Source organism: Salvelinus sp. IW2-2015, linkage group LG31, assembly GCF_002910315.2.
Source record: "Salvelinus sp. IW2-2015 linkage group LG31, ASM291031v2, whole genome shotgun sequence".
In the NCBI taxonomy this organism is placed as follows: domain Eukaryota; kingdom Metazoa; phylum Chordata; class Actinopteri; order Salmoniformes; family Salmonidae; genus Salvelinus; species Salvelinus sp. IW2-2015.
Window position 1 is genome coordinate 19936626 of NC_036870.1, and position 18487 is coordinate 19955112.

Genomic DNA, 18487 nt, shown 5'->3' on the forward strand with positions numbered 1-18487 from the left:
ATAGACTTCTATTTTAGCCCTTGGCGTCGCAGACGCTCTTTGGCGCAATAATTGAATAACATGGATTTCTACATTTATTTTGCGACTCTCGCGCACGCGACGTGTCCGGTCTGGTCAGCATGTCAGCGTTCAAACTCATAGCCTATATGTTGAATTATTCATTAGGTTTGACTTTCTTAGATATGATAGACTAAATTAAAAATGTAGCCTAGGCTACAGTATCTAAGAAAATTGATGTAAATTTGACAACAAATGAAATTAGAGCGATGTCGGACGTTCGTGGATATGCGCATGCCCAGTAGGATAGCATCAAGCTCACTGCAACAGGTGTGATTTAAATGGGAAATGAGGCAGGGAGAGCTAGCCTGGACAGGCTCTACATAACATTTTCAATTAACGTGAACGTTTAAAACCAGAGTTGTTTATAAGAATAATTTCTCTAAACAAATCGTGTAGGACTACTAATTTCGGTGACATTCTTATCACTTAGTCCTTCTAATTCTGAATTTGCATCGAAATTGAATGGAGCGATTTTCGCCTACTAGCCAGCGTCTGAATTTGTGTTATTTATTTATCATCCGACAAATACTTATAGCCCATGCATGGTATTTCCCGTGGCCTAAGTTAAACATACGTTTATTTTATTCGTGGGAAGTGACAATTTTGGTTTACATTTTTTCTTTCAAAGTTAGCTTTTGAACAGATTTTTTCAGCAAGGTTTATCAAACTCTTAATAACGCATTGACAGACAAAAAGTAAAGAAAAAACGGTGCAAATAAAATATTTTTCGTGTTCGCTGATAAAATAGCTCTGAAATGCGACCATGCTCCCATCTACAGGGAGGGTAAAATTAAATCGAAGCGTACTGAAAGTTGAAGGCAATAATGGACTGCCAATCGTGCCCAGACGGAGACGGCCATTCAAAGTGTTGTACTCGCCAACCGGCGAGACACATGGCGATCCTAACCGCATCAGGAAAACTCTGGAATGCTCTTCACAAAACAGCGAATTGAAAACGAAGGATGATTTTGTTTTGGGGATCACTGAATCCTCAGTTTTGAAATCCGAAAATCATAATTTCCCCCCATACTTGGGGACAGAAAAGGGGCACCTTGCGAGTGAGACAGCTGTCGGAAAAACAACTGCGGTGCCAGCAGACAGTGGGGAACAGAGGTCACCACCATTGACTGAATGTGAAGGTATGGAGTTGTCCAAGATAAATTATTTTAAATACAATGGGCATTTGAGCACTGGGAATTACTTTGAGGTGAAAGTAGATGGGCCATATACTACAAGCAAATATGTCCAGGCTAAAGTCAGGGGACCTCACACAAGAAGTAAATCTGCAACTAGGCCGAATAGGGTGACAGCGGGGCATAAGAAATAACTATGTTGCAGGCTGCAGTTCGCGGTGTCCTTTGGCAGTGAGGGCTCCTACGAACTGACTGATAAAATCAATACTTTTAACCAAGCAATTTCCAAGGGTAAAAACTCTAGGCGCGTTTCTTATTACATAGAGAGCGACCTATCGGTGAAGTCCAGAGTGAGAGCGTGCGGTGCAGCTGTCAATACTCGAGATGTTGCTGCTGGCATGCCCCCAGCGACATTGGCCAAGAAAACTAGAAAATCTGTGCTGAGAAGAACACGATCAATAGAGCGCAAGAGGAACGTCTCTTGTTTAGAGTCAGTCAAGGCGGTTGAAGAGCAGTCTCCAGCTCAGTCACGAAAAAGAACCAATAACCCGGTGAGTGCTGCTTTGAAACTTGCGAAAGCGCAAGGGAGGGAAGGAAAGTTTGAAGTTGAGAATTTACAATCTGCAACGTCCGCTGCAAGTGCAGGGACAGAACGAGGAGGTGCAGAATCTACGGAAGGGGATGCTGGCCACGCCGTAAAAAAGGCACTCTCCCTACTTAATGGGATTTCAAGTAAGATACATTTTTTACAATTGTATCGTATTGAATGGAGCACTGCATCGATAATGTGATTGACTGGTTTCGTATGCAAGCTAGCCTGCCTCAACATGCTAGGTATAGGTAGCTAGCCCACTAGCATTTAAGCTAGCTAGCTGGCTTGTAATCAGTACCGCTCACTCTGGCGCTAACTCCACTTGCAGCAACGTGGCAATGAATGAAACGTCACTGTTGAGGCAAGCTCAGTTTGCTGTTGCTTCTGAAATGTCTGTTACCTTGTCGACCAAAATTACATTATGAATGCTGTGCTCCACGCAGTCTGCATTTCTTGCTTGCCAGGAGACAGTTGATGACTAGCGGGCATTTATTTCACATGGCTAACTGACTAGATAGCTTTAAAGTTGTATGAATTTGCAGTAATGCATTGAGAAGTCTGTATTGGTAATTCAGCTTTGATCAACCCATGAAAAGCGATCTAGTTATAAAGTTATAGCGCTTGAGCCTGATTTCAATTGATTGTAACTGATGTACGCTAGATTCCAATTAATCTCCACGTTATTTATGGTAAATTGAGTTGAAGTCTGTGTATAAACCCTGGATGACTGACAGGAGGCGCTGTATTGAAGCCACCGTGCAGCCATCTTGGCACAACTCTACAATGTCTACGTTTCTGATACGTTTATTCTATTACACCTTAATGCATACTTTTAAATTATATTATGTGAGCTAAACATAAAAACAAAACAACATTTATTTAAAAAATATATATTTTAGAGTGCTAATCTTACTGTCCCCACTACAACAAAAATACTTAAATACATGTAATTTTGTCCTTGAAATTAATTTAAGTAATATAGAATTCCATTCATTCCTATGGAGGACTGCTTTTCCTGGAGTGCCAATATGGCCAACCGGTTGCTTAAAAGCCCCTCAATGGCTAATACATAGCATCAGCAATCCAGGGTTTATATGTCATTGGTTGAAGTAGATGCATTTTCAGACTACTTAGCTTATAAGTTGCAACTCAATAGTGGTAATTGACTTCCTCCCCTCATCTCCTTTCCCCCCCTCGTCTCCTTCCCTTCATTTGCACTGATGTCAAAAAAATGTACAAGTGTTGGCCTTTCCCTGGTAGGCGGTCCAATATTCTAGTGAGGTTAAATGAAGGAGAGGAGTCAAGGAGAGGAAGCCAGTTGAAACTATTGAGATACACCCATAGTCAGCTTAAAATAACTTAGATCAACTGACGGTGTTCATCTCCGCTTCCAGATATTGATAGGAGTCCCATTGTTACACGCCATCGCCCCAAACACCCTGTCAGCTCGCCATCCTGTCCACAGCGGTCAGTCAGGAGAGTGGTCAAATCCTTGTGCTGCGCCCTGTGTGGAGAAATTAAATACACACCCCCTAAGAGAAGGAAGCTGACCAGGGTTGAGCCAGTAGGAGTTGGAGTGACAGGCAGAGGCAGGGCCAGCGTCCTCAGCAGAGTAGTGGGGCTTGAGCAGCCTAAGGTCAGGGTTAAAACCAGGAAGAATTTCACCTCCACCATTAAGGCCCCCAAGAAGCTGGTGATCTGGATAGGGAGGTACCCCAAGGTCAAGCTCTGCGATGTAGCTCAAGTATGTGACGTCTCGGTTGGGGGCTTTTCCTGCCTGCTGCCGGCCCAGCTCCTGACTTCCAAAGTAGTGCATTGTTTCAAGTGGGACTATCGGAGCGAAGTTAGTCTGTTAGGGCCTAGTTGTCGCAGCGGAGGGAGCCATGGGCTTGAGACGATTGGGGAGCGCCTTAGTAGAAAGAAGTCGTATCACTGTTCTCAGTGTGGGAAGAATGGTCAGCTTCTGACGCCGACTGAAATTCACCAGTGCATGCACACGGGGGCGCACGGATTGACTGAGTCAAATCGTTCTGCATCTCTCGCTGCCTCGGCGGGCGGGATGTCTGAAGCCTCCACCAATGGTTTTGCTTGTCTCTCACTAGGTAAGCAGCAGGTGAGCAGGGGGTCAAGCGGGGCTGGAACGCATGACAGAGGCATTCTTGAAGACTCTGGAACAGGAAGTGATGACATAGAAACAGGAAAGCCAGTTGCTAAGCGGATGAGATTGGGTTATGTCCACGGAGACATAATGGAGCAAAAACAATCTAGTCCAAGCGAACCAGAACTGGAGCCTGGGATAGCTATGGCTTCCCTCGAAGACAGTCGGACGTGGTCGGAGATGCCATGTGACATCCCGCCGCATTTTCACACAAGTCATGTCAGTCGTAGTCATAGCAACGCTACAGATGCTCCTGTGAGATCACACCAGTTGATGACACAGGATGGAGGCTGGAGGGTTGGGCCTGGGGGAGGTGACAAGTCACTGGAGTCCCCTGCCAACGGGATGCTGTCTCCCTGGTCCGTGGAGAACGGAGTGGGGGTAGACTCCCCCTCTGACAGTGACACTGAGGAGCAAGACCTGTTCTCCTGTCGTAGAGTGGTGGCCTACATGAAGAGGCTGCACCTGTCCTGTGCACGCACCTACCTCTCCTGGCCCTTCCCCAAACCTGATTCTGCACAGTCACTCCCTGTGACATCATCAGTTCTCAACGCTAATGGACCACTGACAACTCCAGGGGAGTCTGAGTCATCAGCTGCGGGCTGTGTTAATGGAGCCTTGATGAACGGATATGGAGACTCACTGGTGAGGGCCGAGAGAACCAGAGTTCTCACCTCTCACTGTACAGTCTCTGAATACACTCCACAGACAAGCTACCAGGTCTATGCTCATAGGAATGGGATGAAGGGAGATGTAGAAGAGGGAGAGGGAAATATGATGGAAGAGAAAGACATGAGCAATGGAATAGGAGGAGGAGAAGAGGATGAGAGCGTGACCCAGTGTTCACTCTCTCCTGACACTTCAAGCAAGGTGTACCCATTCCACCCCCTGTGTCACAAGAAGCCAAAGTCCCAACTCAGAACTAGGGGTCTCCATCGCAACAAAGCTTCCATCTCCCCTCCACCTAAAGCTCCCACCATCTCCACCCTCCTCACCCCACCCAAAAACCACAGTGAAACTGATACAGTTTTTTCTGTTTCCTCCAGCCTTTCTCAAACTGACACAGACACCGTTTCTTGCCTCTCTCCACCCAAAACTGACTCTGTTTCAACCTTCCCTCCACCTAAAGTCAGTGGCGGCGGTGAGACAGCCTCCACCCCCCCTCCTATAGGCCTCGGTAGTGACATAGACACAGCCACCGCCGCCTTTCTTCTGTTCTCATCTGCATCCCAAAACATAGAGACATCCCCACCACCCTCCTCTCCTACTCCCTCCTCCTTTCCTACTCCCTCCTCCCCTCGGAGGAAGGATGAAGCTGAGGCTATGTTCAATGCAACCTCCTCCCCGTCAGCTGTGGACAGTAAGACAGACACGTCTCACTCAGACTCCTTTCACTCAGCAGAGTCATCCCCTCTTCCACCAGATTTCTCCTGTCTTTCAGCTGAATCCTCCTTTCTCTCATCCAGCTCCTCACTTCTGCCTCAAGAAAAAAGAAAGGCAGAGGGAGTGGAGGTGCAGAGAAGAGAGGGAGATGAAATAAAAGGAGAGGTGACTGCGAGTGGAGAACTGAAGGTTTTGGTTTTACCAGGCAGTGAGTCCTCCAGTCCAGAGAAGCAGGAGCAGCAGCGTCCAGAGCAGAAGAGCACACAGGGGGGCTTGTCGCTCGGCAAGCCCAAAGAGAGAGAGGCTGTGGTGGCCACGATCAGTAACCTCGCCCCTGGGATTCTTGGAGGTCAAACACCAATGCTGTGCATAACACGCCTGATGCTGCAGACACAGAGCTACTCAGAAGAGGACGATGACTTTGTAGATCAGAAAGAGAAGTTGTCCAGTGCAGTAGATGTTGGAACACAGGCCCAGGCAACCTCCACTGATGAAGATGATGGTACATGTGGTGAAGAGGGGCAATCGCAGTCTTCTGGAGATGGGACACTAGAGCCTGTTAGAACCCAGCCCTGTACTGATAAAGATGTCGATCATCATAATCAGTCCACCTCCTGTACTAAGGTCACGTCTGAGAACCAGGAAGCCGGCACTCCTTCCTCTTCCGGGTCACACACTCAACACCAGGAAGTAGAAGTCAGGGCAGGGTCAAAGGTCAAGCTGGATAGTGACCCCAAAGCTGACCTCTTGGATGAGTTCACAGCCTACGAGCAGGACATCCTGCTTGTGGATGTTCTCCTGGATGACCCAGAGCTGTTTGGCAGCTTGCCTCAGGACCGTGACCCCATGCGGGGGTCAACCAGGGGACAAAGGGCCGCTAGAGCCAGGACCACCATTGGGGCAGGGAGAGCCCTACTACTCACGGGTGCAGGTCCCTCATGGGCCACTGAGAAAAGGTATGATCGTTTTAAGTTAGAATTTGTTAGCTACCTCTTATACAGGACTTTGAAAATGCTCTCTCTCTGTTTTGTCTTATAGCTCCACCACGGGTACAGATGGGCCTCCTGGTTCTAAGACCGACCAGAGAAGAATTATCCACTTTAAAGGTTTGTGCCTCTGAAAGGGTCAATAGAAGTGTGTGTGTGTGTGTGTGTACACGCACACACACACAATATAAACTATGGAAAGACTGAAAACCAACTAGTGTGAAATTCTGATAAATCTCTTTGTCGGTCAATAATTACCTTTTTAAAATGAGATGATAGTGTAAACCTGTTGTAATGTGTGTTTTGTGTTTAGATGAGGAGAATGCAGGACGATCTTGGAGACCTGTAGCCAGCTCCAACCCTAAGCCTGCCCTGGTCCACAGCAACAGCTGGCCCCCTACTGTCCACGCGTTACATCCAGACCAGGTCAGCTCATAGCATCAAAATCACTTTATTCACCAAGTACATTTACCAATACCCAGAATTTGACTCAGTGAATAGGTGCTGCCAGCAATAGACATTGTACTAACAGCTTACAGCCACATAGACAGCATACAGAATATGTAGTATAAGCTGACTTGCAGTACGGTGAGGATCTACAATTTACAGATCTATATATGCAGAGGGAGAGATGCTCATAGCATAAACCATGATTGGGGTCAATTCAGGAAAAAAACTGCTTTTGAATAAGTACAATTGTGACATTGCTGTATTGTGTGTTTGAGCAGGGTGGAACTGACTACAACTACAGGCCAATGAAGGCAGAGATCTCTGAGAGGTATATGACTGTTACACTGACTAACACAATACACCATGTAGGCCTACTCCAACCAACACTACACCTCTACTGCTCTTTCTGCAATAATACTGTTCATCAAGACTTCATTCCTTTCATACCACTGCACTTCTATCAGAGATGATGATGATGGTTGAGAAGGGTAGTGGTGGCGATGATGGTTCAGAGTTGAAGGAGAATGATGATTAAGTTGTGTTGCAGGGCCAAGGCCATCCAGTCTCTGAACTCATTTAAGAGCACACTGCCTTATCTGATGACTGGAGACTCCTGGTGCAATGGTGAGGGGGAAAACACAACATCCACGATATATAATGAAAACTTGTATCTGTACAGCTTTGATGTGAAGCCGTTGAGAAGGCAGAGAGAACTGATTCATGTGGTGTTCCATAGGACATACAACCTCATGTAAAGACCCAGCGGCAGCAGACACCGGCCCTCAAAGACAATTTGACAGTGTAACTACCTCTCATAATAAAACTACTTCTCATATTTGTCTTTATACAAATATACTTTTATGAATTGTCCTAGTTATCCATAAAACCCCCCCCAGATTTGATGAATTCCCTCTCTCCTCCATTCCCTCCTTCTCTCCTCCATTCCCTTCCTCCCTCTGCTCCATTCCCCCTCTGCTCCATTCCCCCTCTCCTCCATTCCCTTCCTCCCTCTCCTCCTTCGCTTCTCCTCTCCTCCATTCCTTCTCCTCTCCCTCCTTATTCCCTTCCTCCCTCTCCTCCCTCTTCCTTCCTCCCTCTCCTCCTTTCCCTTCCTCCCTCTCCTCATTCCTCCTCCCTCTGCTCCATTCCCTCTCTCCTCCATTCCTTCCTCCTCTCCTCCATTCCCTTCCTCCCTCTCCTCCATTCCCTTCTCCTCCATTCCCTTCCTCCTCTCCTCCATTCCTTCCTCCCTTTCCCATTCCCTTCCTCCATCTGCTCCATTCCCTCTCTCCTCCATTCCCTCCTGCTCTCCTCTATTCCCTTCCTCCCTCTGCTCCATTCCCTCTCTCCTCCATTCCCTTCCTCCCTCTGCTCCATTCCCTCTCTCCTCCATTCCCTCCTGCTCTCCTCTATTCCCTTCCTCCCTCTCCTCCATTCCCTCTCTCCCCTCATTCCTCTCTCCTCCATTCCCTTCCTCCCTCTGCTCCATTCCCTCTCTCCTCCATTCCCTCCTGCTCTCCTCTATTCCCTTCCTCCCTTCTCCTCCCATTCCCGCTCTCCCTCCATTCCCTCCTGCTCTCCTCCATTCCCTTCCTCCCTCTCCTCCATTCCCTCTTCTCCTCCATTCCCTCCTCCCTCTGCTCCATTCCCTTCCTCCCTCTCCTTATTCCCTCCTGCTTCCTCTATTTCCCTTCCTCCCTCTGCTCCATTCCTCTCTCCTCCATTCCCTCTCTCCTCCATTCCTCCTGCTCTCCTCCATTCCCTTCCTCCTCTCTCCATTCTCTCTGCTCTGCCCATTCCCTCCTCCTCTCCCCCATTCCTCCTGCTCCTGCTCCATTCCCTATCTCCCTCCATTCCTCCTGCTCTGCTCCATTCCCCTATCCTCGCCCGCCGTCATTCCCCTCCTGCTCTCCTCCATTCCCTCCTGCTCTCCTCTATTCCCTTCCTCCCTCTGCTCCATTCCCTCTCTCCTCCATTCCCTCCTGCTCTCCTCTATTCCTTCCTCCCTCTGCTCCATTCCCTCCTGCTCTCCTCCATTCCCTTCCTCCCTCTCCTCCATTCCCTCCTGCTCTGCTCCATTCCCGTCCTCCCTCAGTATTGCAAGTACTATTTCAGCATGTCGGACTGTTTCCATAAGACCTGTTGGTTCCTCCATGTGCCCAAGAGAGGAGACGAGAAGGTAGGCTGCTACTGCCTCCATAACCACCTGGGTCATCTTCATTATGGTGCACCGTAGCAAAAACATTTAGCTATGGAAAATAAATTGTGCTGTAGTCCAAATTGGTAGCACTGCTGATGTAAGAGCACCCTCTGCTTGTGATTAAGAACTTGAGCTTTAATAGTAATGTTCATGCCAACTGGAAGGATTAATGGATATGATGGTGTCCATTGGTTGACTTGTGAATTCTTTCCATGTCAAGATTGCTGAGTGTTATGTCTTGACTATTTAATGCGTTTTATTTTCTTCTAGTTCTGTGTGGAGACGGTGCTGAGGTTCGTCAGGTCTTCCAACCCTGTCTGTCTGCAGAGGGCAGGTTAGTGTGTGTTTTGATTAAATTGTAGTGCTGATTGCTCCTCAGACATATCTGACTGAGGTAGATGCATGAACAACACAGATGGATCGTTCTTTGACACGCTTCACTGTCCTGCTCTTGCTTACAGTCCGTGTCCCTTCTCTCTCCTTTCACACCTCCGTCCATCTCCCTTCAGTGTCAGTGTTTACGTCGTACTACCAGTTCAGTCCTCCAGGAGTCTACCACACCCCTCTGGTCCTGAATTCTCTCCTGGCCGCTCTGCTCAAAGCTGGCTTTCTGTCTGACATCATCACGGTGCTGCACGTCAGCACCGCCCACAACATACTGGTACGAACACACACAAACTACACTGATTTTATTGAGGGAAGCAGCAGAAAAGTATATTTTTTTAGCTACTTTAATAACCAGAGGTGGTAATGTGCGAGGGAGACATGCTCTAGCAGGCGACGGAGGGGCCTTGCTGTGTGTGTACTGTGAGTGACACAGGGAGCGAGGAGGAGGGAGAGCAACCAACCAAGGTGAGTCAAGCTAGTAAAATAACTGAGCTTATTTATCATCCAATATGATTAAGTAGTACCTGTTTTGGCTGCATCAAACTGAGAAAGCAAGTTGGCTAATTTAGCTAGCTAGGCTAATTGAGGCTGCATGTGCTTTCTCCCTGTCCTACAGTTACAAATAACACCTCCATTTAGATTAAGTAGCTGCCTACCTGTTGACTCTTGGTCGTTTGTAGCATAATAGTTTCATTTAAGTCAACAATTTCCTTTGATTACATCATCTCCTTACTTGCTTTGCTGCACGCGGAGGCTCTGACTATAGTGCTGTTTTGATGACTTGTGATTGACCGACAAGCTACACGCGCCACTCTGAATAGGCTATTCGCGTTGAGCAGTGGTGACATACTGTTAATGTTTTATCAGCAACTCTCTGTCCATCGCCGTTGTAATCTACTGTGAAGCCAAAATGTTCACAAACTGGAGATTTAAACTATGATGGAGGATCGACCCCCACCACTCGCCAGCGTACAGTACTAGTTCCCGGCAGCGCTTCACAAAAGGAATGTGCCAGTTAAGATTATAATTTCTATTATGTGCGTATAGGCTTTTAACAGAATGCCCTACAAATGTTTTTCAGCTCAGTTACTTGAGGCAATGGCATACAATGCAGCGTAGGCATAGCCTATAGGCCTAGTGTTTTAGTAGATTGTTTTTATATATTCATTCGTGTGCGAACCAAGGTCCCTGTGCAGGAACGGTTCAGTACGAATACGTGTACCATTACACCCCTAGTGGTCAGCAAAGCAAACGGGTATTATTTGACTGTCCCTCTCCCCCATCTAGCCCAGTCCAGCGTTTCTCCTGGCTCTGTTTGACTATGTGGGAGAGAAAGACCAATCCGTCTTACCTGAACTCATTCAACTCACCTCTAAGGTACTAAGGTGTATGTGTCTGTTTGTCAGTGGAGGATTGTGTGATAAGCTATAGGGAGGAAAGGCTCATTGTAATGGCTGGAATGGAATAAATTGAATGTTATCAAACATATAGAAACCTTGTTTGACGTCATTCCATTTATTCCAGCCATTACAATGAGCCTTTCCTCCTATAGCACCTCCCACCAGCCTCCTCTGGTGTGTGTGCACTGAAGCTGACTTGTTGTTTGTCAGTTTTATTTGTTTTAAGTAAAGAGTGTGACCCTGCTGATCTAAATGGTGTGAGTTCAGATGGTGGATGCAGGCTTGGGGTTAAATGTGGACCAATGTGAGCGTGTCCTACACATGTTCCTTCAGTCGCCACAATACCACCCAGCAGACTCACCTGAGAATTACACAACTAAACCTGGCAACCACAGGTGAGTCTATCTTACACACACTTCACATACATCTTACACACACTGTCGGGTCAGTCCTGTACCTGGCAACCCAAGCCTGTTTTAGGAGCTGGCTGAGAAACCCATGGGTGCGTTCAGTTCGATTTAACGTTTACTACGTTGTGTGATGGTTTGTACTGAACGCGACGTTTCCCCAAAACGGTGTGCACCGTTCTTCAAAAGCCTTTGAGGCATGTTTGGTGGGGTGTGGCGAGGTGTCGCAAGATCTCCTGTTTCTGTAGCATGAGACCGCTTGTTGTACAAGTACACCCTCTGGACAGGATGCTAGGCTGATCAATATGGGTGTGGCCATTAGAAATTGCAAAACTCGTGCATTACACAATCTCTAGGCCACCATATAATCATACTGTTATTGAACTTGGTCGTACAGTACCGTTTCTGTGGATTTTAACATTGCACATCGTTTTTTCGTACTGAACGCAGCCCAGGTTTTATCTTGTCATTGGTGTTGGTCGATTCGCTGTTTGACTTGTCCATCACTCCAGGTCGATGAACACTGAAGCGCCCACTCCTGAAGCGCTGAGTCTGGCCCATGCTCTCGTGGAGGTGAAGTATTTTTCTCTCTCCTAGTTCTGTTGCTTGTTTGATCTAAATGTAATCATTTTGGCACATTTCTCTCTCCTTCCTTTCCCTCCCTCCCTCCCTCTAGTTGTGTTCCCAGCAGGAGGACTGGGGGAGGTTGGGTGTAGTCTTCCGCTCTATATGCCACTCCCACAGAAGTCTTGTCGACTTACAGCACTTCAGCGGCTGCGTTGCCATAGCGCTGCTCGAGGGGGACAAAGACAGACTGGCCCTGCCCTTCGCCTCCTTCACTGAGACAGGTGAGACACTACAGAGACAGACAGGTCTTTGACTATTGATAATGAATAAGGATGTATTAGTTGTCTCTGTTCCAGTGTACCAGGAGACCTAGGCTTGGGATGATATTATACTGAACAAAAATATAAACACAACACGCAGTGCTTTCATGAGCAGAAATAAAAGATCCCAGAAATGTTCCAAATGCACAAAAAATTGATTTCTCCACTTGGTGTGAACATTACATCCCTGTTAGTGAACATTTGTCATAGGAGAAGATAATCCATCCACCTGACAGGTGTGGCATTTCAAGAAGCTGATTAAAATGCATGATCATTACACAGGTGTACCTTGTGCTGGGGACAATAAAAGGCCACTTTAAAATGTGCAATTTTAACAGGGCACAATGCCACAGATGTCTCAAGTTTTGAGGGTGCATGCAATTGTCATGCTGACTGAAGGAATGTCTACCAGAGCTGTTGCCATAGAATTGAATGTTTATTTCTCTATATAAGCTGCCTCCAACGTCGTTTTAGAGATTTTCCAGTACGTCCAACTGGTCTCACAACCACAGACCACGAGTAACCACGCCAGCCCAGGACCTCCACATCCGGCTTCTTCACCTGCGGGATCGTCTGAGACCAGCCACCTGGACAGCTGATGAAACTAAGGAAAAAGCCCTTTTGTGGGGGAAAACTTATTCTGATTGGCTGGGCCTGGCTCCCTTGTGGGTGGGCCTATGCCAACCAATGGCTGTGCCCCTTCCCAGTCATGTGAAATCCATAGATTAGGGCCTAATGTAATGATTTCAATTGACTGATTTCCTAATGAACTGTAACTCAGTAAAATTGTTAATTGTTGCGTTTTTATATTTTTCTTCAGTAGTTAGTTTTCTTCTCTGTTCCAGTGTACCAGGAGACAGAGGACTGGGAGGATGGTCTGATCAAGAGCTTCCTGGGGAGAATAGGAGTCTCTCTGATGTTCAGATACCACAAGACACAACAATGGGCCAAGGTAACTGTGTGTGTGTGTTTCTCTCACACTCTGGATCAAAGGCTGGTGTAGCTGATGTGGTCTGTAATATTGGTGTGTATGTGTTCTCTCTGTGTGTGTGAAGGGCCGGAGGCTGGTGGATGTGTTATCCAGGTTAAAGGTAAACTACTCCACTCTGAAGGGACTGTTCGGTAACGAGGATGGAGCTTCTCGCTGTCACCTGATCACAATAGCTACAGAACTCTTCCTTAGGAGCGACAGTGTAGAGGGGGCACTCAACACACTCCGAGGTAACGAATGCACTGTCTCACACTCACACTCCAAGTTAAACATGTAACACACACACACAACCAAGGCGTGTGTTTGATATTTCAGACCTCTGGTGTGTTTTGTAGATAACGAGTGGTTCCTGAGTTCGTGTGTGTGGCCGTGTTCGGTGGAGGACGTAGCAGAGAGAACAACGGTTCTGGTTCGACTGGCTGAGATAACATCCCACAGAGACACACTGGAGGTCCTCACTAACCTGCCTGGTCTTAAGGAACCTGCAGGTACACACACACCCAACTGTCTCACCAACCTACACTACTGGTAAAAAGTTTTAGAACACCTACTCATTCAAGGGTTTTTATTTTGACTATTTTCTACGTTGTAGAATAATAGTGAAGACATCAAAACTATGAAATAATACATATGGAATCATCTAGTAACCAAATAAGTGTTTTAAAAATCTAAATATATTTGACATTCTTCAAATAGCCACCCTTTGCCTTGACAGCTTTGCACTCTTGGCATTCTCTCAACCAGCTTCACCTGGAATGCTTTTCCAACAGTCTTGAAGGAGTGCCCACATATGCTGAGAACTTGTTGGCTGCTTTTCCTTCACTCTGCGGTCTAACTCATCCAAAACCATCTCAATTGGGTTGAGGTCGAGAGATTGTGGAGGCCAGGTCATCTGATGCAGCACCATCACTCCTTTATCTTGGCCAGGTTGCAGTTGTAAATGAGAACTTGTTCTCCACTAGCCTACCTGGTTAAATAAAGGTGAAATAATAAAAAATAAAATAATAATAATCTTGGTCAATTTGCCCTTACACAGCCTGAAGGTGTGTTGGGTCATTGTCCTGTGGAAGGGAAAAAAACTATAGTCCCACTAAACCCAAATAAATCAGTGTCACCAGCAGAGCACCCCCACACCTCCTCCATGCTTTACGGTGGGAAATACACATGCAGAGATCATCCGTTCACCCACACCGCATCTTTTTTGGCAGTTGGCACCAAAAATCTCCTATTAGGACTCCAGACCAAAGGAAAAATATCCACCGGTCTAATGTCCATTGCTCGTGTTTCTTGGACCAAGCAAGTCTCTTCTTATTGGTGTCCTTTAGTAGTGGTTTCTTTGCAGCAATTTGACACCGTCTCCTCTGAACTAGTTCATGTTGTCTGTTACTTGAACTCTGACACATTTATTTGGGCTGCAAATTCTGAGGCTGGTAACTCTAATGAACTTGTCCTCTGCAGCAGAAGTAACTCTGGGTCTTCCATTCTTGTGGCGGTCCTCATGAGAGCCAGTTTCTTCATAGCGCTTGATGGTTTTTGCGTCTGCACTTTCAAAGTTCTTGAAATTTTTCATATTGACTGACGTTCATGTCTTAGTAATGGACTGTCATTTTCTCTTTGCTTACTTGGACTTTTACCAAGTAGAGCTATCTTCTGTATACCACCCCTACCTTGTCACAACACAAGTGATTGGCTCAAACGCATTAAGGAAATAAATTCCACAAATTAACTTTTAAGAAGGCACACCTGTTAATTGAAATGCATTCCAGGTGACTACCTCATGAAGCTGGTTGAGCGAATGCCAAGTGTGCAAAGCTGTCATCAAGGCAAAGGGTGGCTACTTTGAAGAATCTCAAAAATAAAATATATTTTGATTTAACACTTCTTGTTTTTTGGTTACTACATGATTACATGTGTTATTTCATAGTTTTGATATCTTTATTCTACAATGTAAAAAATAAAAACCCTTGACTGAGTAGGTGTTCTAAAACTTTTGACCGGTAGTGTATCTGGCCCAAGAGGTACCAGTGAGTTGCACATTTATTTATGACGTTACCAACCGTGTGTGTGTGACCCTCTCCCAGACCTAGCAGACATCTCCATATACGGCTGTCTGTTCAACAGTCACCTCAAGTCATGTGTCGACAGACAGACTGTGACTGTGGCCTCAGACACGCTGGGTTTCATGTTGTCTAAGAGCCTGGCTGTGGACCCTCCTCTGCTGCACACTCTGCTGCACAAACTGGGCAAGCAAAACATCTGGCTTCGGGCTAGAGCTCTCTTCAAACGTGAGTCTATTACGTACTAGATAACCATGTTTTATCTATCAAAAATAAGATTGGTATTTTTTATTAGGAAACACTGTAGTTTGAGAGCAGCGTGTGTGTGTGTGTGTTTCAGAGGCCCTGTGTCTAGGCTATTACCCTGGTGTGAAGTCCGTGCCAGGCTCTCTGGCACTGACCGTTCCCTGTTCCCTGGGGGAGATGGAGATAGCTCTGGCCTTTGAGATGGTCCTCACCCTCAACACTACAACCATCCTCAACACAACAGGCACACCACAGTCCATCATCATCACACTCAAGAGGTGTGTGTGTGTTGGCACGCATAAATGCGTTTTCCTTTAGGACTGGAGACTGAAAGTGAGTGTCTAGTACTGGCAGTTGACTATACATACTAATGGTTTTCTCTCCCTCTACAGAACAGGAGACAGTGAGAGTGAGTACTTGGCGGCAGGCAGTCGCCTCCTCTCTGCAGCGATCGTCCCCAACCCTAAACTGACCGTCCACTATACAGCGGTCAACTCCTGTCAGGAACAGCTGTTCACGGTCGACACACACACCGCACGCCGCTGGCTCCGACACAACCACACCTGGGCCAATGAGGTCTGGACACATTCCTAGGAATAAAAGCGTCCCAGGAATACTGACCGAAGTTCCCATCCTGGGAATAACGACCAATGTTCCAATCCAATATTCTTTCTGGGAATACCAGGAAGGTTTGGAACAGGAAAAGGTTGTACTGAACACTTCCATGGCCGTGTGTGTGACACTCTTCAAACTTTAACCTACAGCATCTAGACTTTACAGGCTAATCTGATCAAGGGATTTGTATCAAGAAAAGACTATCAGAACTGCATATAATTGTTTGTTTTTTACAAAACTTTATTGTATGTTGAGTTTTTCATTGTAAATTGTTTTAATTTAAAGGAGATGTTGAATGGAGGAGAGGAAGTACAAAACTTTCCAAGTTTGTTTGGCTTTGACTAGATTTTGTTTTGAAAATGTGGTTTATTTGAAAGTTCTCTAATTTTAGCTTGATGTTCTTTAAACACTTTTTTGTTGCATATTTGAGTCACTTGAACATTTGTGAAGCTAGATTTTACTGTTTTGTAAGAAAGAAAAAAAAGATTAAAGAATGTCGGTTTTGAACTGGATACCATTCATACTTGACTACAAGGTTTGTTTCAGAAAATGTTTATTTTCCTTAACATTTGTTTCTAAGCAGATTTAAAAGCCTAAAATGTTTGTTTTTTTGTCAGTCAGCTCTGTCATGCTACATTTTAATGGAATAAATTCACAACAGTACTATATTATTGTAAAGAAAGAAAGCGTGTCCCAAAACTCTGTCTCAAAATCAGTGAGATCATATCAAACAGACATTTTGATCCCAGTTAACCTAATGGTCCTAGCTGGAATCACATCAGTGTTTACGACCTTCCTGATTTCTTTACATTCCTATTTGTTTCCTTTTCCAGTGCTATATCATTCTATTCTTCTCGTGCTTTAAAGTGATTGTCGAGAACTTGGTTCTCTGTTCTAAGTCTATCGCCGGTTCTAGCGATGAACAGTATTTCAGCATCTTCTACTGTAGGTATGTTTGGTTGTGTAAAACACATTGTTTTTCTGGAACAACAGTCTAGAAGCTATTTAGTTTCAGTCTTATTTTGTATTTCTTAAAGGAAAAATAAACTACTACTGACTGACTTCTGTTTTTGTGTGTAACAATAATGTGTTTGTGTGGCTCTTGCCTGGCTACCCATCCATATCACTCTAGCCAAACTGATGTCCACGAGGAGTCTGGTTTTGCCTAGAATGCGAACATATTCTGACTGCTTTGATTGGTCCCAGAAACTGACGGGTTGAGCCAGCCTACATGACGACCTTATCAATTTTGATACTCTTTGTTAGAGATGAGCCAATCACTGAATGTATGTTGCAATCTTTAATAGAGCAGCAGAATTCAATTCAGGGTGAGTCGTCAGGCAAGATGTGGCTCAGTTGATAAGGGGAAAGGAGCTAGCAATGCCAAAATCGTGGGTTTAACCCTTGCAGGGATAATCTGTGTATGTGCTCTGACTGCTCCTGCCTACAATCATACCTCACAAAACAGACCCACTACATCTCCCTCAATGGCTACACCTCAGACTCCGCTGCAGTTATATTGGGTATCCCCCAGGGCTCTGTGCTGGTTCCCTTACTCTTCATCTACATCCTCCCTCTTGGTCAAACCCTCTGTCACTTAAACCTTGACTTCCAATGCTATGCCAATGACACAGATCTCTTTCCAGCTCCATATGGTTCAAAACACTGCAGCCTGACTCCTCACCCACACCAAGTCCCTGTCTCCCAATGCATTGATTACAACAGTTATTCCCAAACGGGGGTGCAATGCTGTCAGGGGTACGCCAAATAAAAATGTGATTCACATTTTTAAAAAAAATAAAAAAATAAGTTTTTTTTACATTTTCAAACAGTCCATTTATATTTTCCAATGGGGCTATACATTTGGGTGAGGTTTTTTTCTCGCCTGAGTAGCCTCATTTCACTGCCAAAAATACAATTCATGGAAATAACAACACAATGTCAAATACAGGTAGCCTAGTCAAATATTTAGCATCCAATCACATTTACTGTTACTCTCTCACGGGAAACCTTCACTCTTGTGCAGACATTTAGAAACGAAACATGACAATTTGAAAAATAAGCCACAGGAGTTTTTTGAGCGAGAATAAAGATGACTTTTGAGTTGTAAGACATGTATAAAAGCAACAGATACCATTAATAAGAGGAGGCTAGAAGTGTTTTATATGATGAGCTACCGAGTGGCTAGGACAGGCAAGCCCCATACTATTGTTAAGGACTTCATTCTTCCTGCTTCCGTGAATATGGCTGGGACAATGCTGGGGGAAAAGGACTAAAAAACTACAGGCAATGCTTTCATCAAACAACACTGTTTCACGACGCATCAGTGACATGGCAGGAGATGTTTTGAAACAATTACTGCTTTGCATACAAGCCAGTGAATTCTATGCGTTACAGCATATATGAGTTGGCAGACCTGGCACAGCTCTTTGTACATGTCCGTTATGTTTATGGGGGGGTCGATTAAGGAAGACATCCTCTTCTGCCAGCCACTGGAAACCAGGACAACATGAGAGGATATTTTTTAAGTACTGG

The 18487-nt window shown here is 45.6% G+C and overlaps 1 protein-coding gene across 5 annotated transcripts; it reads left to right on the forward strand.

Annotated features, from left to right (window-relative positions):
• Positions 1–284: 284 nt before the first annotated feature.
• Positions 285–17013, forward strand: topaz1 (testis and ovary specific TOPAZ 1). 5 transcript variants are annotated; one of them, XM_023976636.2, is made up of 21 exons: positions 289–1199; positions 1518–1925; positions 3180–6282; positions 6365–6432; positions 6626–6738; positions 7041–7090; positions 7310–7386; positions 7499–7563; positions 8858–8941; positions 9233–9296; positions 9472–9623; positions 10637–10726; positions 11017–11144; positions 11669–11729; positions 11833–12004; positions 12889–12995; positions 13099–13264; positions 13370–13522; positions 15116–15319; positions 15432–15615; positions 15730–17013. In XM_023976636.2, exons 1-21 carry the CDS (start codon positions 824–826, stop codon positions 15929–15931), a joined length of 6027 nt encoding a protein of 2008 aa, XP_023832404.1. In that variant the 5' UTR covers positions 289–823; the 3' UTR covers positions 15932–17013. The 5 variants fall into 5 exon arrangements, with proteins under 5 accessions (XP_070292438.1, XP_023832404.1, XP_023832406.1 ...); XM_023976638.2 differs by having other exon boundaries at positions 291–1199; positions 3888–6282; XM_023976639.2 differs by lacking the exon at positions 1518–1925 and having other exon boundaries at positions 292–1199; positions 3888–6282.
• Positions 17014–18487: the final 1474 nt, after the last annotated feature.

Bases quoted from the DNA above. Each gene is read 5' to 3' on its own strand.
- topaz1 (XM_023976636.2), top strand. From the start codon at position 824: ATGCTCCCATCTACAGGGAGGGTAAAATTAAATCGAAGCGTACTGAAA. The intron at 9,297-9,471 runs GTTAGTGTGTGT...ATCTCCCTTCAG, and splicing joins TGTCTGTCTGCAGAGGGCAG to TGTCAGTGTTTACGTCGTAC. The intron at 9,624-10,636 runs GTACGAACACAC...TCCCCCATCTAG, and splicing joins GCACCGCCCACAACATACTG to CCCAGTCCAGCGTTTCTCCT.